The sequence below is a fragment of the Hylobates moloch genome, unplaced genomic scaffold, assembly GCF_009828535.3.
Source record: "Hylobates moloch isolate HMO894 unplaced genomic scaffold, HMol_V3 SCAFFOLD_7, whole genome shotgun sequence".
Taxonomy (NCBI): Eukaryota; Metazoa; Chordata; class Mammalia; order Primates; family Hylobatidae; genus Hylobates; species Hylobates moloch.
In genome coordinates this window covers 40,214,568-40,228,383 of record NW_026652282.1, presented here as the reverse complement: position 1 = coordinate 40,228,383, position 13,816 = coordinate 40,214,568, and the positions used below count along the sequence as shown (strand labels likewise).

The 13,816-nt window shown below is 36.0% G+C and overlaps 1 protein-coding gene across 7 annotated transcripts in view; it reads right to left on the bottom strand.

Annotated features, from left to right (window-relative positions):
• Positions 1-2,836: 2,836 nt before the first annotated feature.
• KDM6A (lysine demethylase 6A) overlaps positions 2,837-13,816 on the bottom strand; it is an 89,838-nt gene continuing 78,858 nt past the window's right edge. For 4 of the 7 annotated variants that reach the window (XM_032756763.2, XM_032756767.2, XM_032756769.2 and 1 more), the window contains 3 exons: positions 7,448-7,574; positions 5,410-5,580; positions 2,837-4,274 (listed from right to left, as the gene is read on the bottom strand). In XM_032756763.2, the coding sequence (XP_032612654.1) occupies positions 4,245-4,274; positions 5,410-5,580; positions 7,448-7,574 (328 nt within the window). In that variant the 3' untranslated portion in view covers positions 2,837-4,244. Of the gene's footprint in view, positions 4,275-5,409; positions 5,581-7,447; positions 7,575-8,312; positions 8,421-13,816 lie in introns of all 7 variants that reach the window. The other 3 variants (XM_058441842.1, XM_058441843.1, XM_058441844.1) reach the window with 1 other exon arrangement.

Here is a 13,816-nt window from a genome sequence, read left to right as displayed (position 1 = left end):
ACTTGATCCTGTATGATCTTACTGGCTTTAAGCACTACCTCAATGAACAGCCAGATACATACTTCTGGTCTAGGCCAATCCCAGTTCCAGACTAGCATATCCAACTGCTAATCTCTAAGCAAATTAGATGTCCTACAGGCAGTTCATTATCTTCTGCCTCCAGAACTCCATTTCTCTATTTCCTATTCCAGTTAGAAGCACCCTCACACATGTGGAAGACATCTAATGAGTTTGTGGACTTTACTTCTTTCAAATTTGTGCCCTTAATCTTCACCATATCCAAAGTTGAAGCCGAAATCATCTGTTCCCCTGAATTTCTATGCTTTAGAACTATCCTGGCAGCAATGTAGAGGATAGATGGAATCTGTTAAAACAGATAGGAAGACTACTGCAAATTCAATGGTCTTCTTTTGCTTAAACCCAGTGGCTGGTTCCATATTAACTACAGGGTAAAGTCTAAACATCTCTCAGCCAAGGAAACTTTCCAACTTTGGGTCCTTCCTACCTTTCCAGTTGTCTTTTAACACACCACCCTTTAGGCCAAACTACTAAAAGTTCCCAGACCTTGCTCTGTAAGGTGTGATGATGTAACCCCTGCTGCAATGCAAACCCCAATAATACCCATCTTTTACCTCTTCCAGGTTCTGCATAACATACTTACATAAATCTTCCATCTTAAGATGTGTGTATGGAGAGAAGGCAGGGATAATATCTTTTCATATTTGGTTTCCAGGGGATGCTAAATGAATATTGGCTAAATAAAAATCCATACGGCCAGGCACAGTGGTTCACGCCTGTAATCTTAGAACTTTGGGAGGCCGAGGCAGGCGTATCAGGAGGTCAAGAGATCGAGACCATCCTGGGCAACATGGTGAAACCCCATCTCTACTAAAAATACAAAAATTAGCTGGGCATGGTGGCATGTGCCTGTAGCCCCAACTACTCAGGAGGCTGGGGCAGGATAATTACTTAAACCTAGGAGGCGGAGGTTGCAGTGAGCCGAGATTGTGCCACTGCACTCCAGCCTGGTGACAGTGAGACTCTCTCTATACATAAATCCATACAACAACTTAAAATTCATAACCATGTTCTCTTTGAGAAGCAGACACCTCATTTGAGCTAAACTCGTAATGTGACCTTAAATTTCACTTGACCAATTACTAGTATTTTGAAGAACCTGTCAATTTACTACTTTGGGAAAGTTACTTAGACCTTATTTCAAAATACAAAAGCCTCTGTAATCCCAGCATTTTGGGAGGCCAAGAGGAACACTTGAGCTCAGGAGTTCAAGACCAGATTGGGCAACATAACGAAACCCCATCACTACAAAAAACACAAAAATTAGCCAGGTGTGGTGGCGTGTATCTGTGGTCCCAGTTACTCGGGAGGCTGAGGTAGGAGAATGGCTTGGGCCAAGGAGGTCAAGGCTGCAGTGAGTTGTGTTTGTGCCAGTGCACTCCAGCTTGGGGGAGACCCTGCCCAACCCTCCCCCCTCTCCCCTCCCCCCACAAAAAAGACAAAATACAAAAGCCAAATGTTTTAAACTGGTTTAACATATTAAGTTCAATTGCTATACTGATTATTAAGTTCAATTGCTATACTGATGGTAAGTTCTTGGGTTCCTATTTAACTGGGGGCAATGGGAAAAGAGTATGATTTAGCTCCCACTTTCTGGATCACATCTAGTTTTTCTATGCACTGTGTGATTAGCTTTTTTCTCTAAAAATGTGTGTTAGGATGTAAACTTGTTTCATTATTAAGGCACCTAGATAGAGTGTGCCTTAATGGGACTTGCCTATACAAACAGTAAAAAGAAAAAAAATTATTCTGTCTTCTAAAACCTTAAAAATGCAATTATAAAGGATGTTCAATTGAAGATAAAAAAAGTTTATATAGGATTTCAATTATCCAATTATATTTCAGGGTAATGTTGATGTGTTTGATTTTTACTCCCTATCCTCTACCCAAAGACTGATTCTTGAATTATTATTCTTGACATAGAATCCAAATATGAATTATACTAAATTTCTCTTAAATGTCAGATAATTTATCTAAATGCCAGACAACTTATTCTCTTAAATGTCAGATAAATTAATCTTGGCAATAAACTATCTTAAAATCATAGAAAATAAGACATTGTGTCAGTAAGATAAACTAGAACAGGTTAAGAAACATTTAGGTAGTGCTTCAGCATTCTTATAATCTTTGCTTCTTAATGGTTGGCTTGCAATTTTTGTTTGCAAAAATGTTTGTCTTGAGTTATTCTCAATAACCTTTGGATAGGAGATTTTATAAGAAAACCACTTAAAAATATTAGTGATTAAATGTCCTGAATAGCATTTAGACAAGCATTCTTGCTCCATAATTAAAATAGATTTGGCATTTTTTCCTTCTGAAATTTTAAATAAGAGATGATTACTTCTAGTAGATAGCCAATATTTACCAAATTATTAACTAATCGAAAAAAGTATCTCCATGCTTTCAACCTTCAAACTGTCTAAGAGGATAACATACTCTAAATCTGAAAGAGTATGTGATTAATGCAATCAGCACGGCATTTCACTAGATAGAATAAGCTCTCTTTAGCCATATATATATAATCTTGATTTACAGCATTCTCTATGCTTCTTCACTAATGCTTCCTGGAAAATTCATACAAAGAACAATATGATTAAATGAGAGTATGTGTCAAATGCTTCAGAAAATGGAGGTATAAATGCAAGGTGCTGTTATTACAAAATGAAATACTATCATTAATTAGCAGTGACTTGTGAATGCTAATATAGATTGCTATATTTTACTAGTGATAGGGAATTTGCAGCACTCCTCCCCCAAATCATGTCATGCAAGCAAAAAAGCATGAGATTTCAAAATTGCCTAACATTAAAAAATAAGTCTCTTAATTTATTTGCATTCTAAAATAGAGCCCTTCATCCTGAATCCCCTTTTCCATATAAAATGGTACTAAGTCATGTACAGGATTTGTCAAGCCCATATAACATTCCCTTTAAAATCTGAAGTTCAATCACTATTTGTTTTCTACTATTATACTACATTTTGGCAGCAATTGTTTATTGGTCTGTCATTGCAGTAATTGCAACTTAACAATAAACCAGTCTGACATTTTAGGTCTTGAGGATACATACCATATATATTTCTTTAAAAATAATCATACTTTTTGTAAGCAATACTTTACAGTAGACACCTCAAAAATCTACCATAGATGTGAAACTTAAAACGAGAAAAATTTAAGTTCTAAATATTTATACATATATATCCAGATTTCTATATATATTATATATACATACATAAGTATATATAAAATATATATAATCAGATTTCAAAAATGAACAAAAACTGGGCACTGTACATAAAGTCTTTTTAAAACTCAAACAATAGAAAACTCTTTAAACATTAAACAATTTTAATAAAAGTTTCTGTACAATGCTAAGCAGTTTTATTTACACATAGAAAATGTAATAGGAGTAGTGTTTGAAATTACAGAACTCCTTAAAATTTCAATGGCAGGTAAATCTGGAAAAAATAACAGCATTCCATTCACAAATATTTTCAAGCAATAAATATGTATTTATAAATAGTGTAAATTTACATCAAGATTAGAAACAAAAATCACAAATCTGAAGTTTATTCCTTAGTCTATGTGCAATCCATTACCTTTGTGACTTGGCTGTTAATTTTTTAATTTTATTTAGGAACCAAAAGTGTAACCATCATGGTCTCAAAACAAGACAGAAAAACATAAAAGCAGTAAAAAAGTGTCTTACCTAACTTTTCACATTAAAAAAAAGTTGACCAAAGAAAGACTTAAAATTGCTAACTACCTTACAAAGAAATGACCAGCTAGGCTAGTATTTTTTTTCCAAGGAAAATTCTGAAGGGGGAAAAGACAGATGAAAACAAATTCATCAGCCCAGAAATAGAGAAATATAAAAGAGGTTGTCTTCAAGTCAGTAGTCTGTAAGATGTTGCCAGTTTTGTCAGATATATACAAAACATGGAAATTATTATTTTTTTTTGAAGTACAGCTGATCAGCTTTGTTAGAGTCCTGGAGTAGGAGCAGTACTCTCTCCCGTCCAGTTGGTTGACACTCCGCACTTGGAAGGTTGCATAGACACAGTTTTCAGCCAGCAGCCTTACGAGATAGCTACAAAAACCAGTGGTGCAGAACTGGGTTATTTCCTGAATAGCAGAAAAGGTCTCATTTAATGTCCATGGAACAATATCAAGATGAGGCGGATGGTAATGGAGGAGCCTGAAAATAAAAGTAAGGTAGGTTATTCTGATATACAAATTGTTAATAGCTCATGGCTACAAACATATAGTCTGCTTGTGAAGTTAGGGGAAATAACTCAAAAAGTTCAACAGCCTGCTATGCAACATAAAAGTACAACCTACCTTACTATCTCCCATTCAGCCAATTTTCCTAAGAATCTAAGACCATTATCCCACTCAGTGTACTTGCAATTTTCTATACTTCTTCACCAATTAGTCCAAAACTCTTGGAATGTTATTAAGTTTACCATTTTTTAAGATTGCTTAAAAAAAGGGGGCTTCTTGAAAAATAATTTAACAAATTATAATTTCACTAGTGACTGCCTTCAGAATCTATCTCAGCTAGGTAACATATTTTCTTCAACTTATTCCAGATAATTTTCTTCTTCAAGCAATCTTGAAGACCATTCAAGTGAAAATATCAGAAACTAAATTTCAAAAAGTTAGTTTCTGATCACATATGTGTGGGAGACAAGTACTGGAGAAAATCAACAATTCATAAATTATCTCTGTGTTTCTATTCATAAAGCTATTGATCTGCTAAAGTAAAATGCTTCCCCCAAGCATCTGCTGTCTGAAATTAAAAACTGTGTGCAATTTATAAGTATACTTGAATTTCATAAGGTTACATAACATACCAGGAAGTTAAGCTCCATTAAATACTCCCATGAGGTTAATACTTCTGGCAAGGACAAAATTTTAAACAAATACAATTAGCTCTAAAAGCAGAAGTATATTTAAAAGCACACTTACTGATTCATTTTGTGGGCTCTAATAACCTACATACACAAACATTTTATCAACTGAGATAAAATGACATAAAAGATATGATAGTGTTCTATCTAAAGCATGCAAAGACTTTTAAATGTAATTGTTGTAAAATTATTTAGGCTGGTCTCACCCAGGAAGAAAACTGAAAATGATATATGCCAATTTTATAGGAATAAATACCTGGAAATGGAGGGGGGAATGATATGAATATACCCTCATGCAATATCTAATGAGCCAAAGGAAAATTTAAAATATTTCATTACCTCCTACTTATCAGGTGGGAGAGCAAACACTGCTGCTTCATAACCCAGCTAACTATGTACTCACATGTTGATTTGACTTACTAATGTAAATTGGTCATAGACTTGCATCAGGTCCTCCATTTTGTACTGTTCTAGCACCACAAAGTTTTCCAGGTTTCCGCTTGTTTTTCGTGCACAATCTTGGCAATGTACTATGTAGGTCTTTCGTGAATTACTCTCATTAGTGACAAAAAGCAGATCAAAAACCTCCACCTGTTTTATACAAGAGAAAAATGTATTCAATAGAGATGGTGGTATTTACTGTACTGCTTTAGTATAATCATGGAATTCTACTTGAATGAAATTGTGGACAGTGATCTCTGGTTAAGAGTAGGTGGTAAGAAAAACATGGCTGTGTTTGAGAATCTTTAATAGACCAGGTTTATTTTGCACCAAATCCAAAGACATGGGTAGTAATGCATATTTAGGGGAATAATCAAAGGGAATGACATACTCATGACAACCACTGGCAAGGCCCAGTTCAAAAGTTTGATAAAGGTCAACCTATTTTTAAATCCAAAACATTAGTATACAATCAGATATAAGTGATCATTTTATGTATTCATGAGTACAGCATTATTTTAGAAATAATACCTCTATCTTATACAGAAAGATTAATGAGTTGCTAGGGTTCAGGTAGGATAAGGAACAACACGCCTAACTGGAATTTATCTGATCTCCTAATGACTCACTTTGGTCAGGCCATACAACATTTAAAAAAAAAAAAAAAAAAATCAATGGATTCAATCATTTCAAATAAAGGTTGATGTTAGAATTACAGAATTTCAAGGTTTGAAATGGACCATCAACATCCTGTCTTTGGCTTATCCTTAAATTTCTTCAATGACAGAAAACTCTTATGATCCCATGTCTTCTTTTAACAGTTAACTACAATCCTAGAGCTCAACATGTTATCCATTACTGTCAATAGGCAGCAATACAAACCTAGTGACCTGAGCTAGAAAATTGGTGAGCATTCTTCAACTTGTCCTTCTACTTCTGCCATTTAATGAGGTGTCTCGCTGATTTTACCATCTAAATATTTTTGAATTCTTTCCCTTCTTTAATATTCCCATTGCCAGGTTCTAGTCTAGGCCTTAAAATAACAACTCTTAAGACCACTGCAACAGCTTATATATCGCTGTCCTTTCCAACCACTTTTCTCCCTGAAACACATATCTTACCCTTAGTTGCCTGCTCAAAACCTTTTAATGGCTTCAATAACCTTGGAATATCAAATTCCTTAAAACCATTCAAGATGTGCTACAAATTACATGCCACCTATACTTATGAGCGGAATTTGCAGTCTGTGTTCCAGCCGAATTGGAACACATTCAACCTTTTCTAAAGCCATTTCATTTCCCTGTTCTCTTCTTGTGCCTATTGCCCATGACAGTCTACCTCCGATTCTCATCACTTTTTTAGCCTACTGATATCATACTCTTTTTTCAAGGATGGACTCAAATGCTAATACCTTTGTGAATTCTTATGCCAATACTAGAAGAAAAAATTAGGTCATTTCCCCCCTCAGTGTTATCATCAACAGGAAGTCCAACTTCACATTCATCATAGTCTCATGCACATTACAATTAGTTGTTTATAATCTGTCTGCTCCAAGTAGAACTTAAACTCCTTCATAGGAGGCACCACATCTTTGTTCCTGCACCTCTTGCAAGCCTTGGCCACACAAGATTGACAAATGTATTGTGAATTGCACCAGAGAGGACTGATAATTGATCTGCCTAGAGTTATACGAAACATCCAGTTTATTGGCATCTGTGTACATCTAGATTGTTCTCAGTTTAAAATCTCAGACTAAATTTGCTGATTATCATCTGTTGAAGATCTATCACAAAAATGACTCTGCAGTAGATACTTTTAAGGTTAATTCACAGTGAAATATCGTTATTATCACACTGAATTTTAATATAATGGCTAAGTAACAAAATCGAATCCAATGTTAATTACTATAAACTGGATTACATAAAAGTATAAAAAAGTTTTTTAAAAATAAAGAGAAACCAAAAATGGAGAGGGAAGAGGCTTTATAAAACAACTGTGGATAAGAACAATTACTTACTTCACAAATGCTACAGTAATGAGCTGGTTCTTCTTTTGTCCGCCCATGCCATATAATCTCTTTTCCTGCAGCAATGAGAGCTTCCCTCAATGTCTGACATTGCTTCAGAGTTCTTAGAAGACAATACCTATTGTAGGGGAGAAATTATTTGTGACCAGCAACTGAATATTGAATATTTTTAGCATAAAAGATATACCAACTAGAAATAATGCCAAGAGACTTGATTCTAATGTCTATGACTTCATAATTTTTCTTTCATCAATTTATCAAATATTCTGATTTTAAAATGACAATGCTCAGCAGGCCTGATGAAAATATTAAAACATTTAAAGTTGAGAAAATTAATATCTGGATATCAAAATATAATGGTCTTAGTACATAAAAACTGACTCCCTGCTTAAATGTGAGTTGCTAATTTTGGCTCTTATTTGGGCAAGTCAGTTAACCTCTCTGGGAGTCAATTTCCTCAACCTTGAAATAAGGGGTATGAATTCCAGATATGAACTTCTATGATTCTAATAAGGCAGGAAGGCATATTATTTTTTTTAATCAATACTACCTAAACACTCATTAACAGCATCATCTGTACAGCTGCTTTAGAAACTCAAGTCTATAAGCAGAAAAAATATTTATGAATTTAGTCACTACAGGATATTTAACTATAATACTAAAGAAAAAAGTATGTCTTCATTTTATCTTGAAGGTAACAGTGGAATCCATTCAAATTAAAACAACTTTTCTTATAACTTATACCTTTTCTAAACTCATACTTAGGATGCTAACAACATAGTAAATTCTCACAATTTGTACTGATTCTCCTATAATTTTCTGTCATTACTTGGAGTTGTTTGCTCAATTATCTTACTCTCCTGTGAATCTTAGTGGCTCAGGTTCTCCATTTGAACGGAGAGGTTGAACTAGATGATCTCTAAGGCACTTTTCAGCTCTAAAATTCGGAGACAATGAAAATATCCTAAAGAAAAGGAAATGGGTTTAGCAACTGAATGTTGTCTTGAAAGCAAAGGTCTTATCTATTTTATTCCTGCTATCTATTTATCTACTCACCACCTAGGGCACTGCCTAGCATATAGTAGCTTAAGCAATAGACAACTAAAATTCAAATTGTAAGTACTAAAATATTTAATTTATCTTATTTTATATTTCTTTGCTATTTTATACGTTACTACGTTAAAGTATTGTTATGTATCAGAACCCATGTATATTAACCTGGCGGTGGGTGGGGAGGTGGGGAATGACTAAAAACATTTGTAAAACCTGTTAGCTTATTTAACAAATATAAAACAATATCAATTTTATAGTTGTAGGCCAATTCCTTAAGTATCATATTCAAAGATTGCACTCTCAGCTTGGCTTCAACAATTCTTGCATATTTAACTTATTTAGAAACAAAAACATTGCTTTAGACCAGCGGTCCCCAACCTTTTTGGCACCAGAGATCAGTTTCGTGGAAGACGGGTTTTTCCACAGACCTAGGGGGAGGGGCAGGGGGAATGGTTTTGGGATGAAACTGTTCCACCTCAGATCATCAGGCATTAGCTTCTCATAAGGAGCAAGGAACCCAGATCCCTTGCACGTGCAGTTCACAATAGCGTCCCTGCTCCTATGAGAATCTAATAACACTACTGATCTGAAAGGAGGTGGAGCTCAAGCAGTAATGCCAGCTTGCCTGCTGCTCACCTCCTGCTGTGCAGCTCGGTTCCTAACAGGCGAAGGACTGATACTGGTCTGCAGCCCAGGGGTTGGGGACCCCTGCTTTAGCCTGTGGTTGTGTGTCAAGGTTAGGACAGCTATCGATGTGTGCATGCGTGCCTGTATAGGGCGCCAGGGAAGGTAGCAAGTAAAAATTTAGATCATAGCAAAGAGAGAATATAATTCAGACTCTGTCTCTAGCTCTTGAACAGCACCTGCTCCTCTCTTTTTCCCTCCCCATGTCCCATACAATTCACTTCTAAAGGTACAGATCTTACTGAACAAGTTTTCCAAGTAGGGCTTCAAAATAAGGTCTCTTACAGGAAAATAATGCCTAAAACTCTGTAGATACCATTGGAAGACTTCAAACTCAACTGTCCTTCCACATGGCCAAACAAAAATAATATAATAAAAGCAAATAAAAAATAAGAACCAGACAGGAGCCATGTATTTGCTATTTCATATACATTATGCCAAGTAAGCCTCCTAACAACCCTGGGAGAATGGTTATCTCTATCTTGCAAATGGAGAAAAAGGAGTGCAGAGAAGTTAAGTTTGTCTAATGTCATAAAGCTATTTAAGTGGTTGAGCTACGAGTTTTTAAAAGAAAATCTCAAGCTTCCCCCTTACTATCTCACACTGTACCCTTCTTTTTGGTCTCTTTTCACATCTTATTATCACCCACTCCCCGTCAAAGATGAGATTCTCGGGCTCAGGAAGCACAGTTTTTCCAAACACAGAGCCTTGGTTCTATGGAGTATCAGGCTACTTGTTACTCCGCAGATAAATTTTCATCTTCAATGCCACTGACTACACTGGCACTTGGACTGTAAATTTACAATGTATTGTTAGTTTGGTAGTTTCATCTTAAAAAAGGCAGTATACTGATTTTCTGCAAATAACAAGGGGTCTGAGATAAGGTTGCTAAGAGTAAATACTAAGCCATAAGTAGTCAGTCTGCTTCTGGAATAAATTCTGCTTCAGAATTTATATTTTATATTTTGTGTAATACCGAAATCTTAGAAAACTGACAGTTCTATTAATCTTATCTGATGATGAATAACAAAACTGTGATTTCTCCTTGCCTTTACTTTTTTAATATTGAAAATTTTTGTTCCTTCCCCTTTTCAAAAGGCAGCACTTGGAACAGAAGAATTTAGAGAGAGAGAGGCTCTTATGGAGTCCATAGTAATGAGCAAGTCCTAAAAAAGAAAGAATGTGATTCAATTGAAGGATAGGGAAAAATAGTAAAGTGATTTAGGGAAAGGGTCGTAGTAAAGAAACAGATATAATATTTAAGACTAAACGATAACCTGTTCTGCTGTGATTAGCCCCAGACTGATTTTATACAAAGACAACATTTAAGTATATTAAAGAGCTAAAAAATAAAAGCTAAACAAAATCAGGATTCTCATTTCCTCTTAATTTTAGTTTTGCTGAATTTCTGTAAGTTTACCTTATGGTAATTAAGAATTCAATTTGCAGGCTGGGCGCCATGGCTCCCGCCTGTAATCCCAGCACTTTGGCAGGCCGAGGCGGGTGGATCACCTGAGGTTGGGAGTTTGAGACCAGCCTGACCAACATGGAGAAACCCCGTCTCTACTAAACATACAAAATTAGCTGGGTGTGGTGGCATATGCCTGTAATCCCAGCTACTGGGGAGGCTGAGGCAGGAGAATTGCTTGAACCCGGGAGGTGGAGGTTGTAGTGAGACGAGATCGCACCATTGCACTCCAGCCTGGGCAACAAGAGCGAAACTCCGTCTCAAAAAAAAGAGAATTCAATTTGCTAAAAACGAAAGAATAAATCATGGCCGGGCGCGGTGGCTCACGCTTGTAATCCCAGCACTTTGGGAGGCTGAGGCGGGCGGATCACAAGGTCAGGAGATCGAGATCATGGTGAAACCCTGTCTCTACTAAAAAATACAAAAAATTAGCCGGGCATGGTGGCAGACGCCTGTAGTCCCAGCTACTCGGAGAGGCTGAGGCAGGAGAATGGCGTGAACCCGGGAGGCGGAGCTTGCAGTGAGCCGAGATCGCGCCACTGCACTCCAGCCGGGGGGGAAAAGCGAGACCCCCCCCCAAAAAAAAAAAAAAAAAAAAAAAAAAAGAATAAATCATTTGCAAAAGGTGTAAACACATAGAAGACGGAAAATGCTATTTTGCATATGTGTACTTTAGAAACAAGGTCAAAAATGATTTCAGTAGCTAGAAAAGCAGGAGATTCTTTGACATTTAAGGATCAGTATTGGTTTCAGGACCCAATCCCTGTTTTTAGCTGTTTGGATGAAAGACTACACAGAAAGGCAGGGGACAAAGGAAGTTCCAGAATGGAAGAAAACCATGAGGAAGAGGCTGATTGAGAGCTTGGCATATTTGAGGTTATATACTAGAATCTAATCCAACCAAAAAGTGATCTGCAAAGATGAAGCTTAAAGAGCGATAGAATTTTAGAGAACAACTTCACACAGGGAATAGAATGAAAATACACTTCCAATATTAGAACAAGAGAACTGAATAAAACAGACAAATTATCAAAAGCCTTATTTATGGGCAATTAATGCACAATATATTCAAAAATCAATACATGAGGACATTAGGCAAAAAATAAACATAGTATGCTATGGATACTAAAAGGAGAGAGAGAGAGAGATCATCTTCAGGTGAGGGGAGGTAGAGAATCATAAGTTTTCAAACAGAAGTTGAAATTTCTGAATCAATTTACTTAATTGATTATGAACAGGAAAAAGAGGTGGGGGAAGGCACACTCTGTACAGAAAGAATGCCACAAGAAGGTAGTATGGGGGCTTCTTTGGGGAACAAACAACTGTTCTTACAAGATTTTAATCTTCGCATGAGGTTTCTGGGGCAGGAAGTAACAGGAATGAAGTCACAATAATATTATATTACATCAAAGTTAAGATAACACTGGGGGTTACTCTGACATTCTAATGGCAATGTGACTCAGTTTCCAAAGTAAGTTACCAAATATCAATGTGGAGATAGATGAAATATGGGTTAACTTGGTACTGCACTTTTAAATTCTTTATGGTAACAGTCTCAGCCACTGAGAAGTAGATAACAAATTAACGAACACCAAGAGGTGACTTGCTCTGCCTAGTCTCCCCTACTGAAAGAGCCATGCAGGAAAAGTAAGCTAACATATGAGCTCTGAAAACTCTCTTGCCACCTGTCACTCCAGGGTTGTGTTCTCCTAGGACAACAGTGGGTATATGAATGTCAATAAGGCATCTAACAGTTTTATTTACACCAACCACATGGCTGAAAATCAAGGTCTCAGTCAATGAAAAAATGCATATCTTAAGAACTTTAAGCTCCTAGATGGGGGGGGAAAAAAAGCATGAAAGCAAATATATATTAACCATGAGAATGCAGTTTTAGAATGTTTAGATTTTGTTTGGTCAGTGTTATCAAAAAGCATTATATATCAAACCCAAGAGAGTATTAGAAGACCACCAGGACTACAGCACTAGGATCAATGCTAACTATGGACTGGTCTTTATGGCTATACCATTATCTACACGTAGTATTGGAAAAATCTTGGTCCATTATTAGGTCAAATGGGTGTGGACTAAAGAGTTGTATAACACCGTATTTATCCATTTAAATAAGGGAATCAAAGAGAAAAGGGACTTAATACTTATGACTTTGCTTTAATTTACATTTTGAAATTCTGTGTTTGTGATAAAGTATATTTTATGTAGGTAGGTAAGGTAATAACCTATAATGTATGTGAAAGAAAAGGGAGCAAAAAAAATTCTTAGTTCTAAAAAAGACCTAATTTGTCTGATAAGATTCACTAGGCCACCATGAAAAAGGTTCCCAGAGTTCTTTGCATAGAGCTCTGAAAACCTAGTTTAATAAGAGTTCCAGGTGATTCTTGTGATCAGCAAGTAAGAGAACCAGCACAAACCTCTTACTTCATAAGTGTCAAAATTAAAACCAATGTCTCAGATTTGTAGTTAATTAAAAAAAAGAAGGTAATATTTTTCAATAGACTGGTAAAATATCAACTTCACAAATCACTGCGTTTTTAGGATTAGAGCCTTTAAGAGACCATAGAAAGAGCTGTAGAGTGGGCAAGAGCAGATTCTATACCTAGACTGTCTGGGTTCAAATTCCAGCTGCATACCTCTTTCTGTGCCTCAGTTTCCTCAGCTGAAAAAAGGGGATATTTAACTTACAGTGCTGCTGTGAGGATTACATATATTATATAAAATGCTTAGACTTGTGCCTGGCAGTTCATGCTCAATAAATGTTAATTATTTGAACTTGACATGTCAAATTCCTAAACTGTATTAAAATAATCATATAATTACTAAATTAAAGTTATTTAATTTGAAAAAATTGTATGATGAATGCCAACTCAAAGTATAATAGTTAACACACCAAAAAGAAAATGAAATAAGGTTATTCAAAAGGTGTTTAGTCTGGATTCCATTAGATAAGGGTTTTTCAATCTCAGCACTATTGGTATTTATAGCTGGGTAATTCTTTGTTGTGGGGAGCTGTCCTGTGCCCTGCAGGATATTTAATAGCAGCATTCCTAATCTCTACTCAAAAAAGCTAGTAGCATCTCTCCCACTCAAGTCATGATATTGGCATATATCCCCTGGGAAAGGAAAGCGGGGGGGGGGGG